The sequence below is a fragment of the Crocodylus porosus genome, unplaced genomic scaffold (assembly GCF_001723895.1).
Source record: "Crocodylus porosus isolate Cpor-Errol unplaced genomic scaffold, CroPor_comp1, whole genome shotgun sequence".
NCBI classification, from domain to species: domain Eukaryota; kingdom Metazoa; phylum Chordata; order Crocodylia; family Crocodylidae; genus Crocodylus; species Crocodylus porosus.
The window spans coordinates 6,137,645-6,154,531 of NW_017728912.1; the positions used below are offsets into that span (position 1 = coordinate 6,137,645).

The window sequence follows — 16,887 nt, forward strand, 5'->3', positions numbered from 1 at the left end:
AATACTAAATTACCTTTACTTTCCTTAATGCATTTTGCAGCAACTTAAAAAAATTTTGCTAATGGAGTAAAAAAGATGCTGTTCACATTAAAAAAAGACCTTTTGATTTGCTATTCAGAGTAAATCTTTTGATTACTAATTTCAAGTAACTTTTTGGCAGCTATTACTATCAAATTTTATTAACGTCAAAGTCATTTTTTTGCACAAAAGGCCAAGCTCATAACATATGCTCAGAAGACAGCATTAGAAAGAAAGAGGGTAGGGACGCACCGATGGAGATTTTGGGGGCCGATACTAATAGCTGATTTTTAAGGAAGTATATCGGCCAATACTGATTCAATTTCCGGTACAGCTGCATACAGTCTGCATGCCTCTTATGCCTTTTCAGAATTTGGCCAAAATTTTGAAAAACAGGAAACAGTCTGTTGTGGTGGAAGGGGAGGGAGGAGATAAGGGGTCTTGGGGTGCAGATCAAGGCCCCTGCAGAGTGAGGAAGGGAGTGGGGCTGGGGTGCGGGATGGAGCTGTGGGGGGGCCACGCGGCTCCTGCCACTGTGCACACCCTGGGAGGGCACGAAGGGGTGGGGGGGCATGTGAGAGAAGAGGGCACGTGCTCCCCCGAGTCTGCATGGGAGGGCAGGGCGGGCTGCAGCTGGGATGGCACCAAGCTCTTCCCAGAAGGGGCCGGGCCGGGGGGAGGGGCCGGGGGACTGCTGCAGCACTCGAAGGGGCCTACAGGGGGGCTGCAGGCACCCCAAATTTCACCACAGCTACGCTGTAGCCTCCCCCTCTCAGCACCACCACCTGCCCCAGCTCCACGCCCTCCCTCACTGCAGGAGGCATTTCTCTGCCCCCCACAACACCCCTTCCTTTCCACCACAGACTTACCAGCTGTAGCAGCTCTCCAAGCAACCGAGCTGTGCTTCTCACAGCCTGTATGCTGCACGGCAGCTGTATGCATGCACAGGCATTTATCAGCCAAATTATTGGCCACATCAGGTTGATTTCTGATACAATCAGTTTTCTTTATATCAGTGCTGACCTGATATATCAGACCAATGTATCGGTACACTCTAAAAGACGGGCCTTAATATGTCAGCATAAACAGGTATTAAACTCAAAAACAGCATTTTGCTTTCACTAAGATTCATTAACAACAGAAATTTTAAACTAGTTATGCGCTGAGTTACCACAAAAATGAGAGCCATTCCAAAATCTAACGAAAGATGGGACTAAAAACTACTTACTTCTTGTCTCAGTTCGTCTGTTAGTAGGTGTTGCTAATTTATTTGTTTCAGGCTGAGATTTTGAGCTATTTCGAGATCCTGGTCTTTCTGGGCTATCAGGTTTTACATCGTCCAAGTGAAGTGGTACCCATTTCTGCTTGTTACCTTAAAAAGTAAAAACATATGTTCTCAATCTTAACTATAGTGCAGCTAAGATGATTCAACTATTTACAATATCCTGTAAAAGTATTCTTTAAAGGAAAAATAACTGTTTAACAGTTTTCCTAAAAAGTTTAATCAGTAGGGATTAGCATTAGTCATACATGCTGTTTGATCATATATGTTACCTTATAATAACATACAGAAGGTAATTGTAACTTCTCAGTTACAGTTTTAGAAGTTATCTTAACTAACTCTTGAATCTAGTAAATGAAGTAGGTTGGAGGGCTTTACCATTTTTTACAGTTACTTCAGTGTTCCACAGTAATTTAATGTTTAGTACCAAACTGAAAGGTGGACACAAAAGATGAAAATATTTAACAAAACAAAGATTTCAGGTCAACGTGATGGAAATTAATTTCCCTGACAACTTAAGGAGTTCTGGTTTGATAAATGATAGCATAAATACAGAGGCACAATTTATTTCCATAAAATGAACCTGACGATAATTCATATTTAAGTTCTTTGGGTCCCTTCTGGAAAGAGTATGCTAAAATCCAGTACAAAAGTTTATTTGTAAAAAGCTAAGAGAGATAAATTAATATCCTCTTTTAGCGGCTATGGTTTTAATGCATCATTTATCATATTCAAAATAAGCTTTATTCAAAATACACTAAATTCTGTACTAATATGAAGTTGGGTTTTTGTTCTAGTTAGAGAATTACAAATAAGAATATAAAATGAGTTATCCATCAATTAACTTTTATATCTAGAATTAAAAAAAAAGAAAGAAACCATATTCAGCAGATCTTGCTACTCTAAACTGCTCTTTGAAAGATCAGTGGCTCAAGGAGCACTCTTTTCACAGAACTTCCTCTTTGACAATTCACAACATTTTACTAGGTAAGGAAGTCAAAGTAAATTATTTTGTGCTGTCAAGTTTTAAACTCTCATATAGTAGAAGACCTATTAAGAGTACTTCAGTTATTTCCCCATTCAAACACCCAAAAGAATGCGTACTTTTCAAGATTTCTAGCAGAGCAATACTGACATACCTTATGTAGGGCATAGACTAACCTTTTTTCCTTTGACTGTTACACTGAGCTTCATCTTCACTAACATTTTCTCCCAGACCATCTTGCTTTACTTCCAGGGTTTCTTTGATTTCGTTGCTGGCTCTCTTCTCATGTTTCTCTTCCTTTTCTTTTCTATTTGGTGGCTTTTTATTCTGATTTACTTTGCACTGAAAAAGAATTGCTAAATATTTTTCATGATTTTATGGATGTTGATAGAAAAAAGCTGCGTCTAAAACAATGTTTCCTTACTGATTAACTTAAGATTAGTTGTTCTTGAATTCTGAGCCATGGTGAGCTCTAAAACTAATGTTGCATAAATTTTTTACAGAGCGTTAAACTCTCACTTTTAAAGTGTTCTGAAGTTACAAACAGTTCTGCCTGGTTATAAAAATGACCTTTAGAATGCAAACCGTTGCAATAATTAACTATACTGATCATGTAACACTACAAAATGTACAATTACATTTTAGTAGAAAACAAGAGAAACTTTATTTTGTTTATTGTGATATAAGAAAATGTTACTTATCAATAACCAGTGTTCAAACTGATTGTCTTTATAAAGCCTTACTTACAGGGTGCTCATATGCTTAAGCACTGAATGGGATTACCTGAGAAAGTATAATCACTGGAGTTTTAATTATGTTATCCAATCAAGCACTACATTTTTGTACAGTTATAAAGAACCACAGGCCCCAACTATGTCAATTCCATTGCATATGATCAGAAATCAAAATACAGATCAGAAGTGTGTGGAAGTATCTGTCTATAAAATTTAAAAATTCAGATTATGAAATTTACCAGTAACTGCTTGGCTTAAGCACTGCCTGTACCCTACTAAGTACAAATTGGGAACCTGCACAGTTCAACTGTCAAAGCAAGCAAGACTGAAGACTTCTCTTGAATTGCCCATCATTCCCACCTGCGAAATAAAGCCTTGAAAATATCCAGTCAGAAAACATTTCTCATTTGGTCATGGAAACAGCTTTGGATCCACTGAAGTAGGTACTGCAACTGTATAACAGTTTGAAAAAAAGTCAATTCTTCAGACTGAGTGAAGAAAGAATTTATCTGAATTTGCTGACAAACCCTGATAAATTTAGACCTATATACAGTTATTTGTCTTATTCATAAAGGAACCAAAAGCTATTTTAATACACTATGCAAACTAGCCTTCTAGTTCAGGATCTTAGGAAAGTGACTGGGATGTAGGCAGCTTTATTCAGGAAGAAACCAATTCATCAATGTGTAATATACTTACTCTGATAGAGTACTTAAAAAAAATTTTCTGGCTGATAACAACCTCTAATACCTCAAACTGCCACTACAGCCAGAAACATGGTAAAGGTCCTTAATACTGTAGGGCACGTGAAAAAATTTTACTGATTTAAGTGTTTTCAGAAGCCCAGAAGAAGGGACAGATATAGTACTGCTTTAGACTAAGAGCTCTAAATCAATCATATGCATTTAAAAAGGGATTATTAAATAATGTAATGATTCTTAGCATGTATCTATCCAATTTCTTAGATGCAAACTAAACAATTTGCCTCTTTTCCTGGAATCACGATACGACAGAGTCAAATACTGTTGAGGAACTTCTTATATTCAGTTCAGGAGGAAAATTATTTCACATCTCTATCACAAGAGATGCCGCTGAAGAGATGAAAGAACTGACCAGATTCAACAATTTATGAACTCTGGGACTAGAAAATTTCCAGCTATTAAAAAACTGTTCCACACTTGGAGGGTCTGAATTTCACATCTGACTTCAAAGAAACTTAGATGAGCCACTTTTCTGATCCTCTTACCAATGGCTTACATGTCTATTTTTGACTACTACAAAAGATACTCTGGCAAAGGGAATACTGCTGCAAAACAGACAGTTATAAATTTGTCAGGTGTTGCTGGCACTGTGTAACGGTAGGCTACTAACTTGTTAACAAGTATGCCGTCTGACACAGTTAAATCCATCATCTGGACCTCTGTATCAAAGAGGATAGAAAGCTATCTTCGACAAATTAATGAGAGTGTCTTGGTGTTGGATGGGTATATAAAATACTTAAAAAAAAAAAAAAAAAAAAAATCAAGCTAAAGAGCTGGTACAATCTACGCATCTTGTACGTAGATATAATAGACTGAAAGGTAGTATATAACTTTTAAAAATGTTTCTGTTTCTCTGATGGGCATTACTAAATAGACTTACTGTTCAAGTTTTCAAGGTGCCACTTACAGTTTTGAATGCTAGGAAAAAAAAAGTTTTAAAAAATGAACATAGAGATGGCAAAGAATGAGCCAGGAAGTAAGTTATATGGCAAATCCCACAGGCAACTTGCACAATAACACAGGATTCCTCCTTATAAGCTTCTTCTATATTGAACTGAATCTGCAAGAACTTAAAGTATTGGTACTTTTTCATACTCCACTTCTTATTCCATAACACAAAAGTCCATTGATTTTTTCTATCTAGGAAATGGTTCTTCAATGGGTTTTACTGTATATCTGCATAAGTTTTGATGTACAAGTTATCAACGCAATCACTACTGCCAACACACTTGGTTTAATTTGGGCAAAAAGAAATGACCCTAGAGGATGAAAGCTGCATGTGAAACAGGAAACTCATGTTGCCTATACACTTTAAGAACCATTACTAGACAGATGAAGATGGTCTGTGCAAGGCTCCAAAAAGAAGGTACTAATGATGATAATATAAGAGATAAAGCCATTTCAGTGGGAATGCCACTTGAAAACCCACCCAAAAACAATCAAAGAACATAATGGGAATAAGGTAACTATAAGAATGGGACCAAAGACTGAAATATCACTTGATGGGCCACAAAACAAACAAGAAGCATATCTAAGGCCAACAAATTATTACTATATTTAGCAATGTGGCCTTGAGATGGGGATAAAGCACTCAGACAACCACAGTGAAGGACACAGTATAAGGTCTAATAAAATCTTAAACAGCATAATGAAATAAAAATTAAGAAGGATGCAGTACTCTCCCCTGAAGCAGTTAGCGGAAATGAAGTCAGAGCCATTAGCTTCTTACATAACCTTGCACCAAGTATTTAGGAGCCCCAAAGATTTGAGCATTTTATAGGATTGCTGTTCTGTATCATCCCAACAGGAAAGCTCTTCTAACAAACACTGAACAAGGAAACAAAGTTTAAAATTATGAGATAAGTTCAGCACACCTCCGTATATACATATGGAGACACCCAATACCATCACAACTGGCTTTAATTCTGCTCCTGTGAAATGGTATGTAACACTTAAATCACATGAAGTTGTACTCCAAGCTCACTTACTAATGCATGAAAATCCTTTGCAATTTGCTCTGCTGAAATCCTGACATACCTACCCCAATTCTCCAGACAGCATGTTGAAATAGAGAAGTCCATGACATGTTTAAAAAAAAAAAAATAGTAATTTACAAACTACGTACAAATATAAAGAACTGCATAGTTTACTTACTTCATTGTTCGCTATTTCACTTGGTGTTGGCCAGTTGGTGATATCACCGAAGTCACTAGTCTGCAAAGTTACAAGATACATTTCAGAATGCATCAATGCAGAATAGTGCACGTGCAAGTGTTAGGGAGAAACAAACTATATTACTGGTATTTTTTTTTAATGTGAGAATTTTAACATAAACCAGACATGGCAGCACTTTAATCAACAGGAACCTGGTCAGTTATTTAGATACTTCCAGTGCAAAGCCTTATCCATTACTAAATAAACCTTAAAATAAAATTATATTTTAAAAAGGAACCTACATGATAGGCTACTTGTTCAGCTTGCAGTTAGCAAAACCATCAGCAGAAACTCTTGATACTTAAACACTGCCAGCAAGTTGCTCCCTGAAAGTCTTTTCACAGCATTGATAAAGTATACTGTTGCTTATGAAATTATATACATCTCCAACAACTCTGCCCTGCCTTTTGCCTGACTTCAGACTAACACACCTCTCTTTGCATGTCACATTTACAGTAAGCTACAGGACAAGTATATATCATTTGTATAGATATACAAGTCTTTCAGAAAAGGAACCAGCTAGTGTGTTAAATGTTTAAAAAACAAAAGAAAACTATATCTTTTCCTTCTTTAAATCTGTTCTGCATGCAAGACAAAAGTCATAAGAAAAATGAACACACACAATTTTAAAATCTCACATTCCCAATAAAAGCATGTGAAGCAAAATCAGTACTGAATATAGACTACTTCAAAAATTCTCTCTCTTAAAACTTAGGTTTAAGGACACCATTCTCAGATGCAACCAACACTTCAAACTGTTTATAGTTGTTTTTAATAAAAGTGATCCTGAGATTCATACGTAAAGCTATTTCTCTAGAAATTACAAACCTTGCTGGGTTTCCTCGGCTTGGGTCGTCCTGCTTTTATAACTTTAGCAAAATTCTGCAGTTCTAGAGAGAAGAGAGAAATATTTTCAGAGAAAGAACTAGATTTAGGTTGTAATTTAATATTGAAACAAAACAGACAAAACCGATCCTTAAGAAAATGCTGAGATATTTTCCTGCGATCTCAATCCAGCCAAGCCTGTAAACAAATCCACTGAAGTCGGTATTTTTTCCACACATGGGATTATTTAATCTGCTTAAATTTAAGATACTATATATATCCAACACTAGATTTGTACCACTTTAAACTGCTTTAGTCTATGAATTTGAGGGATTTAAAACACTAAATTCTGTGAACTGTTATAAAACTTGTATCTTGTGAAATAAAAGTTATTGACTGAATCATAAAACGCTGATAAGAAACAGGGCAACAAAATATTCACCCCCTCATCAGAAGCTATATATTTGAGAATAGGATTTATCCATGATAGGTACAATTACATAAGTGTATCAGCTCATGAAATATGGTAGAACTGATTACACAGCCATAAATCCATACTAATCTACTTTTATACCATAATAACTCTAATACTCATTCTGTCAACTGCAGACATGGTAATACCCTTATACTGTTTTGTAGCTTGAACACTGCCTGCAACTGAATCATTATCAAAGAGGGGTTTTACATAGGAATGCCCATTTACATACGAATGTCTATTTCAAAGATTTAAAAGTGTATAAAATATCCTGTGGGGATGATTTAATCCATATTGTTCATAACCAAACCACAAATCAGTAAAATGGGGGCAGATTAGAAGTGGGAGGAAAGGATCTATACAAAAACATTATTATGCTGAAACTGATGGACTACCCATGTATCTGAAACTCATCTTAAGCAGCTTTCTTTGGATTGAAAGGCCAAAACATAATCAAATCTGACCTTCTGCATGAACATAAAATGCACCCAGCAATGCCTGCTGGGAGCTATTTTTAAAAATCACTGGTAAAAAGGTCGCATCCCAGTTTGATTTTCTTTTTAAGTTTCAACGTTTGGCATTCCAATCATATTACACTTTGGTCTGCTAAGTTAAAAAGGCCTCTAATAGGGACCTACCAAAATTGAGAAGGCAGGCAGGCAATTTCACAGGCCAACAGCAATGCACACTGCCATTTTTGTGGTTTGTTGCAGTGAAGCCGTCCCATGTGCTGCTGACTAGCCCAGGGGCCCTAGCAGTGCCCCGTCCCTTGCCACTTATTGGCCAAGAAGACTGCTATTCATGCAGTTCTACCTCTCACTGCTGATTGGCAGAGAGGAGTGGGATGGCATGCCCTCTTGGCCAATCAGTGGCAGAGGGAGGAAAGGACAACCATTTTGGCTCCCTTCCCGTGTGCTGGTGGCTATATGAACTGCTAACTTCTACTGGGGAGCCAGGATTTTATTTTCAGTAAGTTTCCACTCCCCTCACCCCTGGGGAATTCTGCCAAAAATCACAAGGAATGCCACTTTCCAAGGGAAACACTTCAAATCGTGGTTTTCACAAAAAATGCAAAATTGCGATTTAAGTAGGTCCCTACCAATAGTAGATGTATTTTGTCACGATAGGTACTTCTGGCCAATGCTTAAGTAATCTCTTAACCTTCCCCTTTGGTGTCTTAATTTTCTTCTTCTAATGCATATTTACCAAGCACAAATACTTATGAATTCATTTCCTTTCTGCAGAAGTGGATTCACTGATCCCATGGTGACCTGGCTGTATTATAACAAAGCAATATCATCTCTTTACTATTATTTACTTTTCACTTATCCAAAGATCTCATATTTTCTGACAGTGGGAACAGGCCTAACATTTGAATCACTTCAAAAGACCTTCAAAGGGCAAGCCAGACAGATACACAGGCTTTTTGAAGCACTCTAAAAATGAAAGATTCCCCATTACATCTGCATGGTCTACAAAGCATAAAAGTAGGCCCCTGGGGTCTTCAGCATCTTACAGTGCTTCTCTTCTCCTGCCCCTGCCAACAGTGGGATTCCTGGTCTCCAGCCCCCAAAGCCTGCATACCTATCCATGTCTACTCTCCTGGCTCCAATAGGGGAGGAGGAAGGAAATTTGGCCTCTAGTCTCTCAGTTCCAGCAAGGGAGTGCTCCAGAAAACTGGAGGCAAAATGAATAGGAAGCGCATACTGACATGGGCTCAGCTCCCTCACAACCCTGGGTAACCCAGTATTAGTAAAATAGTCTCCAACAGAAATGGTGCCAGAGAACTGGAAGAGGGCCAATGTGGTTCCCATCTTCAAAAAGGGGAAGAAGGAGGACCCGGGAAACTATAGGCCAATTAGTCTTACCTCGATCCTGGGCAAGCTTTTTGAGAAAATTATTCTGGTGCATATCCATGAGGGGCCAGCAGGGGAGATCATGCTTAGGGGCAACCAACGCAGGTTCATTAGCGGCAGGTCCTGTCAGACCAACCTGGTGGCCTTCTATGATCAGATCACCAAATCCTTAGATGCAGGGGTAGCAGTGGACAAAGTTTTCCTGGACTTTCGGAAGGCATTCGACACCGTCTCTCACCGTTCTCATTAAGAAACTGGGGGACTGTGGTGTCGACACCCACACAGTCAATTGGGTTGCCATTTTCAACCTGGAAGCACATGGGCAGTGGGATCCCCCAGGGCTCAGTCCTTGGGCCCTCACTGTTCAACATCTTCATCAGTGACTTGGACAAGGGGGTAAAAAGCACCCTGTTCAAATTTGCTGATGACACTAAGATGTGGGGGGATGGGAGCACACTAGAAGGGAGGAATACGCTGCAATCAGACCTCGACAGGTTACAAGGGTGGGCGGATGAGAATAGGATGGGATTCAACACCAACAAGTGCAACGTGATGCACCTGGGGAGGAACAACCAGCACCACACGTACAGGTTGGGGAACTTCATTCTTGTCAGTACAGAGGTGGAAAAGGATCTTGGAGCCATCATTGACTCCAAGATGAACATGGGCCGGCAGTGTGGGGATGCAGGTAGGAAGACCAACCGCATCTTGTCACACATCCACAGATGCATCTCAAGCAGGTCCAAGGACGTGATACTCCCCTCTATGCAGCACTGGTCAGGCCACAGCTGGAGTGCTGCGTCCAGTTCTGGGCGCCACACTTCAGGAGGGATGTGGACAACATGGAGAGGATCCAGAGGAGGGCCACTCACATGATCAGGGGACAGCAGGGCAGGCCCTATGAGGAGAAGCTACAGGACCTGAACCTGTTCAGCCTCCACAAGAGAAGACTGAGGGGGGATCTAGTGGCATGTTATAAACTAGTCAGAGGGGACCAGCAAGCATTGGGGGAGTCCCTGTTCCCCAAGCACTGCCAGGAGTGACCCGGAATAACGGTCACAAGCTGGCAGAGGGTAGATTTAAGCTAGATATCACGAGGTGCTACTTCACGGTCAGGGCGGCTAGGGTCTGGAACCAGCTTCCAAGAGAAGTGGTGCAGGCTCCTACCCCGGGGGTCTTTAAGAGGAGGCTAGATGTACACCTTGCTGGGGTCTTTTGACCCCAGTACTCTTTCCTGCCATGGCAGGGGGTTGGACTAGATGACCTGCTCAGGTCCCTTCCGACCCTAGACGCTACAAAACTATGAATTTGGATTGAGTGGTCTGTTTTGTTATGAGGCAAGATGCTCTCGACAGGGACAGGGACAGGGCAGCTCCTCTCTGGAGACAGCATGTAGGCTGTCAAGTTTGTCTGTCAGGTATCGTTCCAAGGAAGACTCTAACACCTGGCAGATGATATCCTTAACTACTGGACAGGATTCAGAGAATGGAACTCTATTTCATACATTAAACTGGTAGACCACTGACTGACTTAATGACTGGACTTCTGCAGTGAGTCTTTACTCCATGTTCTCTATCTGTTCTTTGCAAGCACCCTTACTGCATGCATTGAAATCTGGCATATGGTTGCATGCACATGCATAGCACAGCATGTCCCAAACTTTTCAGAGGCCCTTACCCATGTAATGGGGAGTGCTTAAACCTGCTGCATAATACCTTTCCCTAGAATCTCTGGGGTAAGCCCCTGTTGCTTTGGGATCTACCCATGGTCAATGGGTTTCATGCCAGTATAACACTGACTTTTCTGACCCTGGAGCTCAGCAGAGTGAAGATCTGGATCTTTTCCTGGTCAATTTGTTTTGCATGGCAACCTGTTATGAGAATTAAACCTCTATCATCTATTTATATATATAAGATTATATCTGATACTCTTGTCTCTTTAGGTATACTGCTGCAACAGCAAAGACCTTGATCAACACAGCTGGGATTGTAACAAGCTGAAAAGCAACACTTTCCACTCCCAGTATGACATTCTGAGTAGAAACTAAATCTTTTCCATGCAACGGAATTACACCCACGTGAAAGAAAGCAACTTGTAGGTCAAGAGCTTCAAACCAGTTCACACAATCCAAATAAAAGGTACTGAGAGGTCACACACCTACAAGGGGCGTCTCAGTCGTTAGAACTGTGAAATACTGGAAGTGGAAATATTTTAGCATGAATTCTTGAGATCCTTCTTCAATTGCTCCTCCATTGAAGTGGGTTTTTTTTTTTGTATGTACACATAGCAAAATAGGTTGCTAGTATAGAAAAGCTAACAACTAGCAAGAGGTACTTTGAAACAGACAATGAAGTTACAGGCAGAACATATAATATCTGCTCTCTAAACAATGCAACTTACTTAAAAATATAACTCTTGCTGTCCTATAAAGCCAAACTAGAGTATTTCCTTTTTTAGTTAATAGGCATACATGCATGGAATACAATCTGAAAAAAGACAATTTAATATTTCTTATTAGGAAAGTATATATACATACTGTAACTTCTAATTTACAGACAAGTTGCAAATCCCAAATTCACATATTTTCCAAGGGAAAAAAACCCATGTAATCCAAAAGTTGTCTCTGAAAGCACAGACCTGAGGCAGAAGAACTACAAATCAAATTGGAAGCATCAACAGTATCTACTTTTAAAGAAATTGTTTTCTTACAGATTTTTGTAATTTAAATGTTTGATGTTAAAAAAGTTAAATTAGTATTCTGATGAAGTCTGGAACTACTGTTTATGATATTTAAATGATATCTGATATGATAGCATCGCTTCTAAAAGTGTAAGATTACATAAAAAGTTTTAATCAGTATTGGGTAATCTGCCTTCTCTGGCCACTCAAAATTTCTAAACTTAGAATTTTTGTTAAACAGTATACAAACGCTCTTAACTGGTAAGAGCTCATAAATTAAACTGTTACTCAAAGCCAATAGAAAATAAAGATCCAAATACAAAAGTTAAGTAACAATTAGTCCAGTGATTCTCAACCTTTTTAAATTCCACATACCCCTTGACAGACATTTTCCACAGGGTGCCTTGAGTCTTAGGCAAAAACCAAGTAAAAACTACAGAAAAATAATAGAACGATTCTCCTGTTACAAAGTCACATCACAATAGATCAGAATATTTTTAACAGTATGGATTCCTCCTTGAAATCTCACAGTTTACCTTTTGAATCATGTTTGTACACCTTAACTTTAGATGGCACTCTTAAAAGGATCTCAAGAAACCCCAGGGTGTTGCAGCCACCCTGCTTGAGAATCACTGAGTTACGCTTTTAGACAAGACTGAAAACTCAAAGCATAAGTTAAAAATGGTTAAAATAGAAGTTCTAGTTAATTCATCTAGTTTTCAGACAGTAGGAATGCAAGTGTCCATAGTCACACAGTTTTCAATACCACTATGGATACGATTTCCCCTAGTGTTGGAAGAAATTTGTTCACTATACAGCATTGTACAAAATAATATACTGATGATTATCCCAGGTCTTTCAGGTTATCCTTTGCCTCAGCAAAAGATTAACAAACACAATCTACACTTTTTCCAACTGTTCACCTTCTAGGCATGGACAAGCAAAACACCTGGAAGGTTTAAATACAGTTTAAACCTGAAGCAGCCAGACATGCAAACCCGTTAAACTAATTTAACTACCTGAACACTTCAAAGGCATTTAAAAACCACCTGGAACAGTTCAAAAGCATTTAAACTGGTTCACTGTGAACTGAGTTGGCATTACATGTGGGCATCAAACATGCTGCGACAAATCTGGTCAGTCCAGGCATCCCACACTTAAAACCTGCATTGCTTTCCAACCCTATCTTCCCCTCACTACTGCACCTGGACACTGGCATGCAACCAAACTCCACTGCCCCACTTTTTTGCATTTTGCTAGCACTTTTTAAACAATGAGTTCGCTTGCCCACTTGTTCAATGAAAGCTATCATTCTAAAAACCAGCTGGGCCTCACTCCCTACTTAACTGCACCCCATCATTCAGCTCTTCCCCAGCTCCCCATCTCAGCCCCTGGGAACTCAAAGGCAAAGGCCCAAACACTCCCCTGCCCATCCTCATTCCCCTCCCCTCCACCATGAAGTCAGGTAAGTATGCTGCCTGACCCGAGTCATCTACAGACTATCGAAGTGTTTTGAACTCACGTTTAGGGGAGAAATAAAAGCAGGGTAATTAAAACACCAGCCACAAGTCACCCACTCCCTGCAGGCCCCAAAGCATAGGTGCAAGCACTCCCTTCACCTCCAACTCTCCTACTAGGAGGCATGCTGGGCTGAATATTCACCCCCTACCCGCTAGTGTTGGAGCCACAGCACTTGACACAATTGTGAACCTGTTCCCAATCAGTGACATTTTGGAACAGTTCCACTGTTGTGTTTGGACTGAAATCAGCCAACTGACACACAATAAAGAAAGGTTAAGATGAAGTTTGTAAATCATACTCTTTCAATTTCCATCTTCCTACGTATGTAAAAGACTCAAATTCCTGTTTGAAAATGTACCTGCTTCTTACACTGGCAGAAAATCTCTAACCTGGAAACCAATAACACTTAGGGCCCTCCTCACATCTTCCAGACCACCTGAAGAGCAGGCCAGTTTCATAGCAGGTAGTGTGCTACAATGTCTCAAAGTGTGAAGGAACAACTGTTTGAGTGTGTATATTCTTAATTTCCAGCAAGAGCCCAGAAGGCCTCCTAAAGAAGTCTTCTAAGAAGCACTATACTGCAATGCAGCCTTGTAGCATGCCTTAGAATTCCAATGCAGGAATCATGTTTAACACATTATATTAGCTGATGTAGTACTGGATGAGTTTCAAATGATCAACCTTTTAGTTACTTACTCAAGAAACTTCACAGAAGTAAAATGGTAATGTGCCGACATAGAAGTTTACTATTATAAACACAAAGTAACAGAGTGGAAGCAAAAAAAAAACCTTTACACTGTAACTTTCAACTAAACAAAATGTTTTGTGCATCAGTGGCTATTTCTACGTACCACAGTGAGGTGCTGCATAGTGATACCCTGAGCTAGTAAAAAGTGTGCAACCATGTCTACAGAGTGCAAGCTAAGACTACACAGAAATACCCAAGTTACATATGGTAGATTCAGGACCAAAAATGGTAGACTCCCCACTTAGCACTGCTAATTAGCCAAGCAGCAGTGCTCCACCATAACCATACTGCTTCCAGTTCCTAATGTAACATGCACAAACACAGCCTAACTGTGAAGTTCAGGCTTGCATCATGCAGACATACCCACCAGGGACAGCTCAACACTTCTATACGCTGTGCACTGGCAGTCAAAAAAGAAAAAAAAAAAAGCAAACACTGTGCTTCAGAGATGGGATGAAGAACACAAAGTATCATGCCATTATCAGAGCCAATCACCTGGCATACTGTATACAATACTGGTACTCTAAAAAGGATATTGCAAAAGCAGAAATGTTTCATGAAGAAGTGACAAAAAGTGATTAGGCACATGGAAAAACTCATACAAAGAAAGTAAGAATTAAGACCATTTAGAAAGGAGATCAAGTGAGACATGATAAAAGTAGAGAGAAAGAAGATCAGCAACTTCTGTTCCCTTAGTTTAATGATTCAATAACAAGGGAACATTTAATGAAACTCAAAGTTAGCAAATTCAAAACTGCTAAAAGAAAAACTACATTCTTAAATAAGCAACCAGAATGTCACAAAGGCAAGCTGAGGAAGTTTCAAAGCAGAATAAGATGCTAACCTAAAGTTACAACAGTTATTGTTAAATAAATAAATAAGTATAATACACACACAAATTATATTTCTAACACACACACACACACTTATAGTTTATACTGCTTACTAATATATATACCCACAAATACACACACACACACACACACGTGTATATTAGTATATATATATAATTTCTAATTCTTCAGGTTTTAAAACAATCTAAATATTACGAATTAGGACAGATTCTTTATGGGAAGATAGGAAATCAGATTATCCAACATCAATCTACGACAATATTTCTTAAGTATGAAATTTTGGCTAAAGCACCTACAATTGACTACTCTCAAAGACAGGATACTGAAACAGATGAACCACAGGTCTAACCTGGTGCGGTACCATCTTTTCACATCATCTGACAGCTATGCTACATTTTAAATCTTTGAATGTTGTTTTGTTTTAAGTTCACAAAGGACTCCTTCCAACCTTGGATCCATTAAGGTAGGGACAAGTGGGAAACACCACTTTAATTTTTTCTTAGCCATGGTTTTAAGAAAATCTTTTTAAATTAAAAAGATGTACAGTTTTTTCATTTTAGTAGATTTTAATAGGATAGAAAATTGTCTTCAACCAGGGCCGCCAACTCAACATTTTTATTTATTTTTTACTAACAACCACACTCCACACTGTTTTAAAAAACCAAAACAAGTTGCCACCAATACGTTTTACATAATATAAAGGTAGCTTATTCCAGACCCTGCTCTCCTGCCACACCCCAGTTATTAGGGCTGAGGTTCAAATTTGGCAGTTTAACACCAACTCCAGTTAAAAAAAAAAAAAGTAAAGAAGTTTGGTTATCAGTGAAAGTCTGCAGTTAATTTTTTTTTCTTGGGTTGGCAACCCTGCTCGACTGCAGTGATGGTTTTATACATTTTGCCCCCACTTCAGGGGTCTCCTACTCACCCAAACACCATGATGCCCCCAACCACAAACCACACCATGCTGTCCCCCACAGCCTCTACCCTCCTGGCCCTAATAGCCACAATCCCAGCATGGACTTCCAAAGAGGTCTACTTGCCAGCCAACAATATTACAAGCTACTGACAGGACCCAGCAGCAAGAGCAGCAGGCGGCTGGGTAGAGGGGTCTAAAATCCTTAGAGAAGACTCCTGGCAAGGTGCAATGTTCCTGTTCAGACACCAGGTGGTTCTGCTGTGCTCTATTCTGTCCTTCAACATTTTCCAGCTTCTTTCCAACTTTGGAGTGTCAATCAAGCTCTGACTGCTTAGCGTTTTTACAGATGACTCCCTTTTAACAGATTTTACAGAAGGGCATCTTTATCCTGATTTTTCACTGACTGTCCATAAATTTATTGGTAACCCTTCCTTCAACCCCCATATCTACTGAAGGTTTTATGTAACTTATTTTGTTAATAATACTGTTGTTTTCATGAAAACTAGAGCCCTCTGGGGCTGATGAGGATTGGAAGGCATCATTGGCTGGTAACCCCCCCATGCACTCAAATCCAGCTATACACCAGGGTGAGACCTACAGGGCTCCCCACAAGTCTGGAAGCTTGGTGGCAGTGGAGAACCAATTAATGCTACCACTATTCTCCTACCACTAAATTTATGAACCCATAGGGAGCCCTACAGGTTGGATGTCACAGCTCCACAGGCTGACCACCGAGCTAAACTAGCAGTTTAAAAACCTACTGTCAAGAAAATTATTACTGAATAAGGTACCATGGTACATAAATCTTGAATGGGAACTGGTTTACTCTTGCAACTTACTGTAAACCTAGGAAAGTAAATTGACTTGAACTCTTGGAATACCAGAAAATCTACATATGCTTAGGGAAGAAGCACATTCTTCAGCAGTTTCATAGTTTCTAGGGTCAGAAGGGACCTGAGCAGATCATCTAGTCTGACCCCCTGCCATGGCAGGAAAGAATACTGGGGTCAAACGACCCC

The 16,887-nt window shown here is 39.5% G+C and overlaps 1 protein-coding gene across 1 annotated transcript in view; it reads right to left on the minus strand.

The window, feature by feature from the left end:
• The window catches only part of LARP1B (La ribonucleoprotein domain family member 1B), a 51,216-nt gene extending 42,657 nt beyond the window's left edge, over nt 1-8,559 (minus strand). Inside the window, exons 1-5 of the mRNA XM_019533954.1 lie at nt 8,501-8,559; nt 6,823-6,919; nt 5,935-5,994; nt 2,462-2,627; nt 1,247-1,390 (exon numbers count right to left, since the gene is read on the minus strand). Of these exons, the coding sequence (XP_019389499.1) occupies nt 1,247-1,390; nt 2,462-2,627; nt 5,935-5,994; nt 6,823-6,919; nt 8,501-8,559 (526 nt within the window). The remainder of the gene's footprint in view (nt 1-1,246; nt 1,391-2,461; nt 2,628-5,934; nt 5,995-6,822; nt 6,920-8,500) is intronic.
• Nucleotides 8,560-16,887: the final 8,328 nt, after the last annotated feature.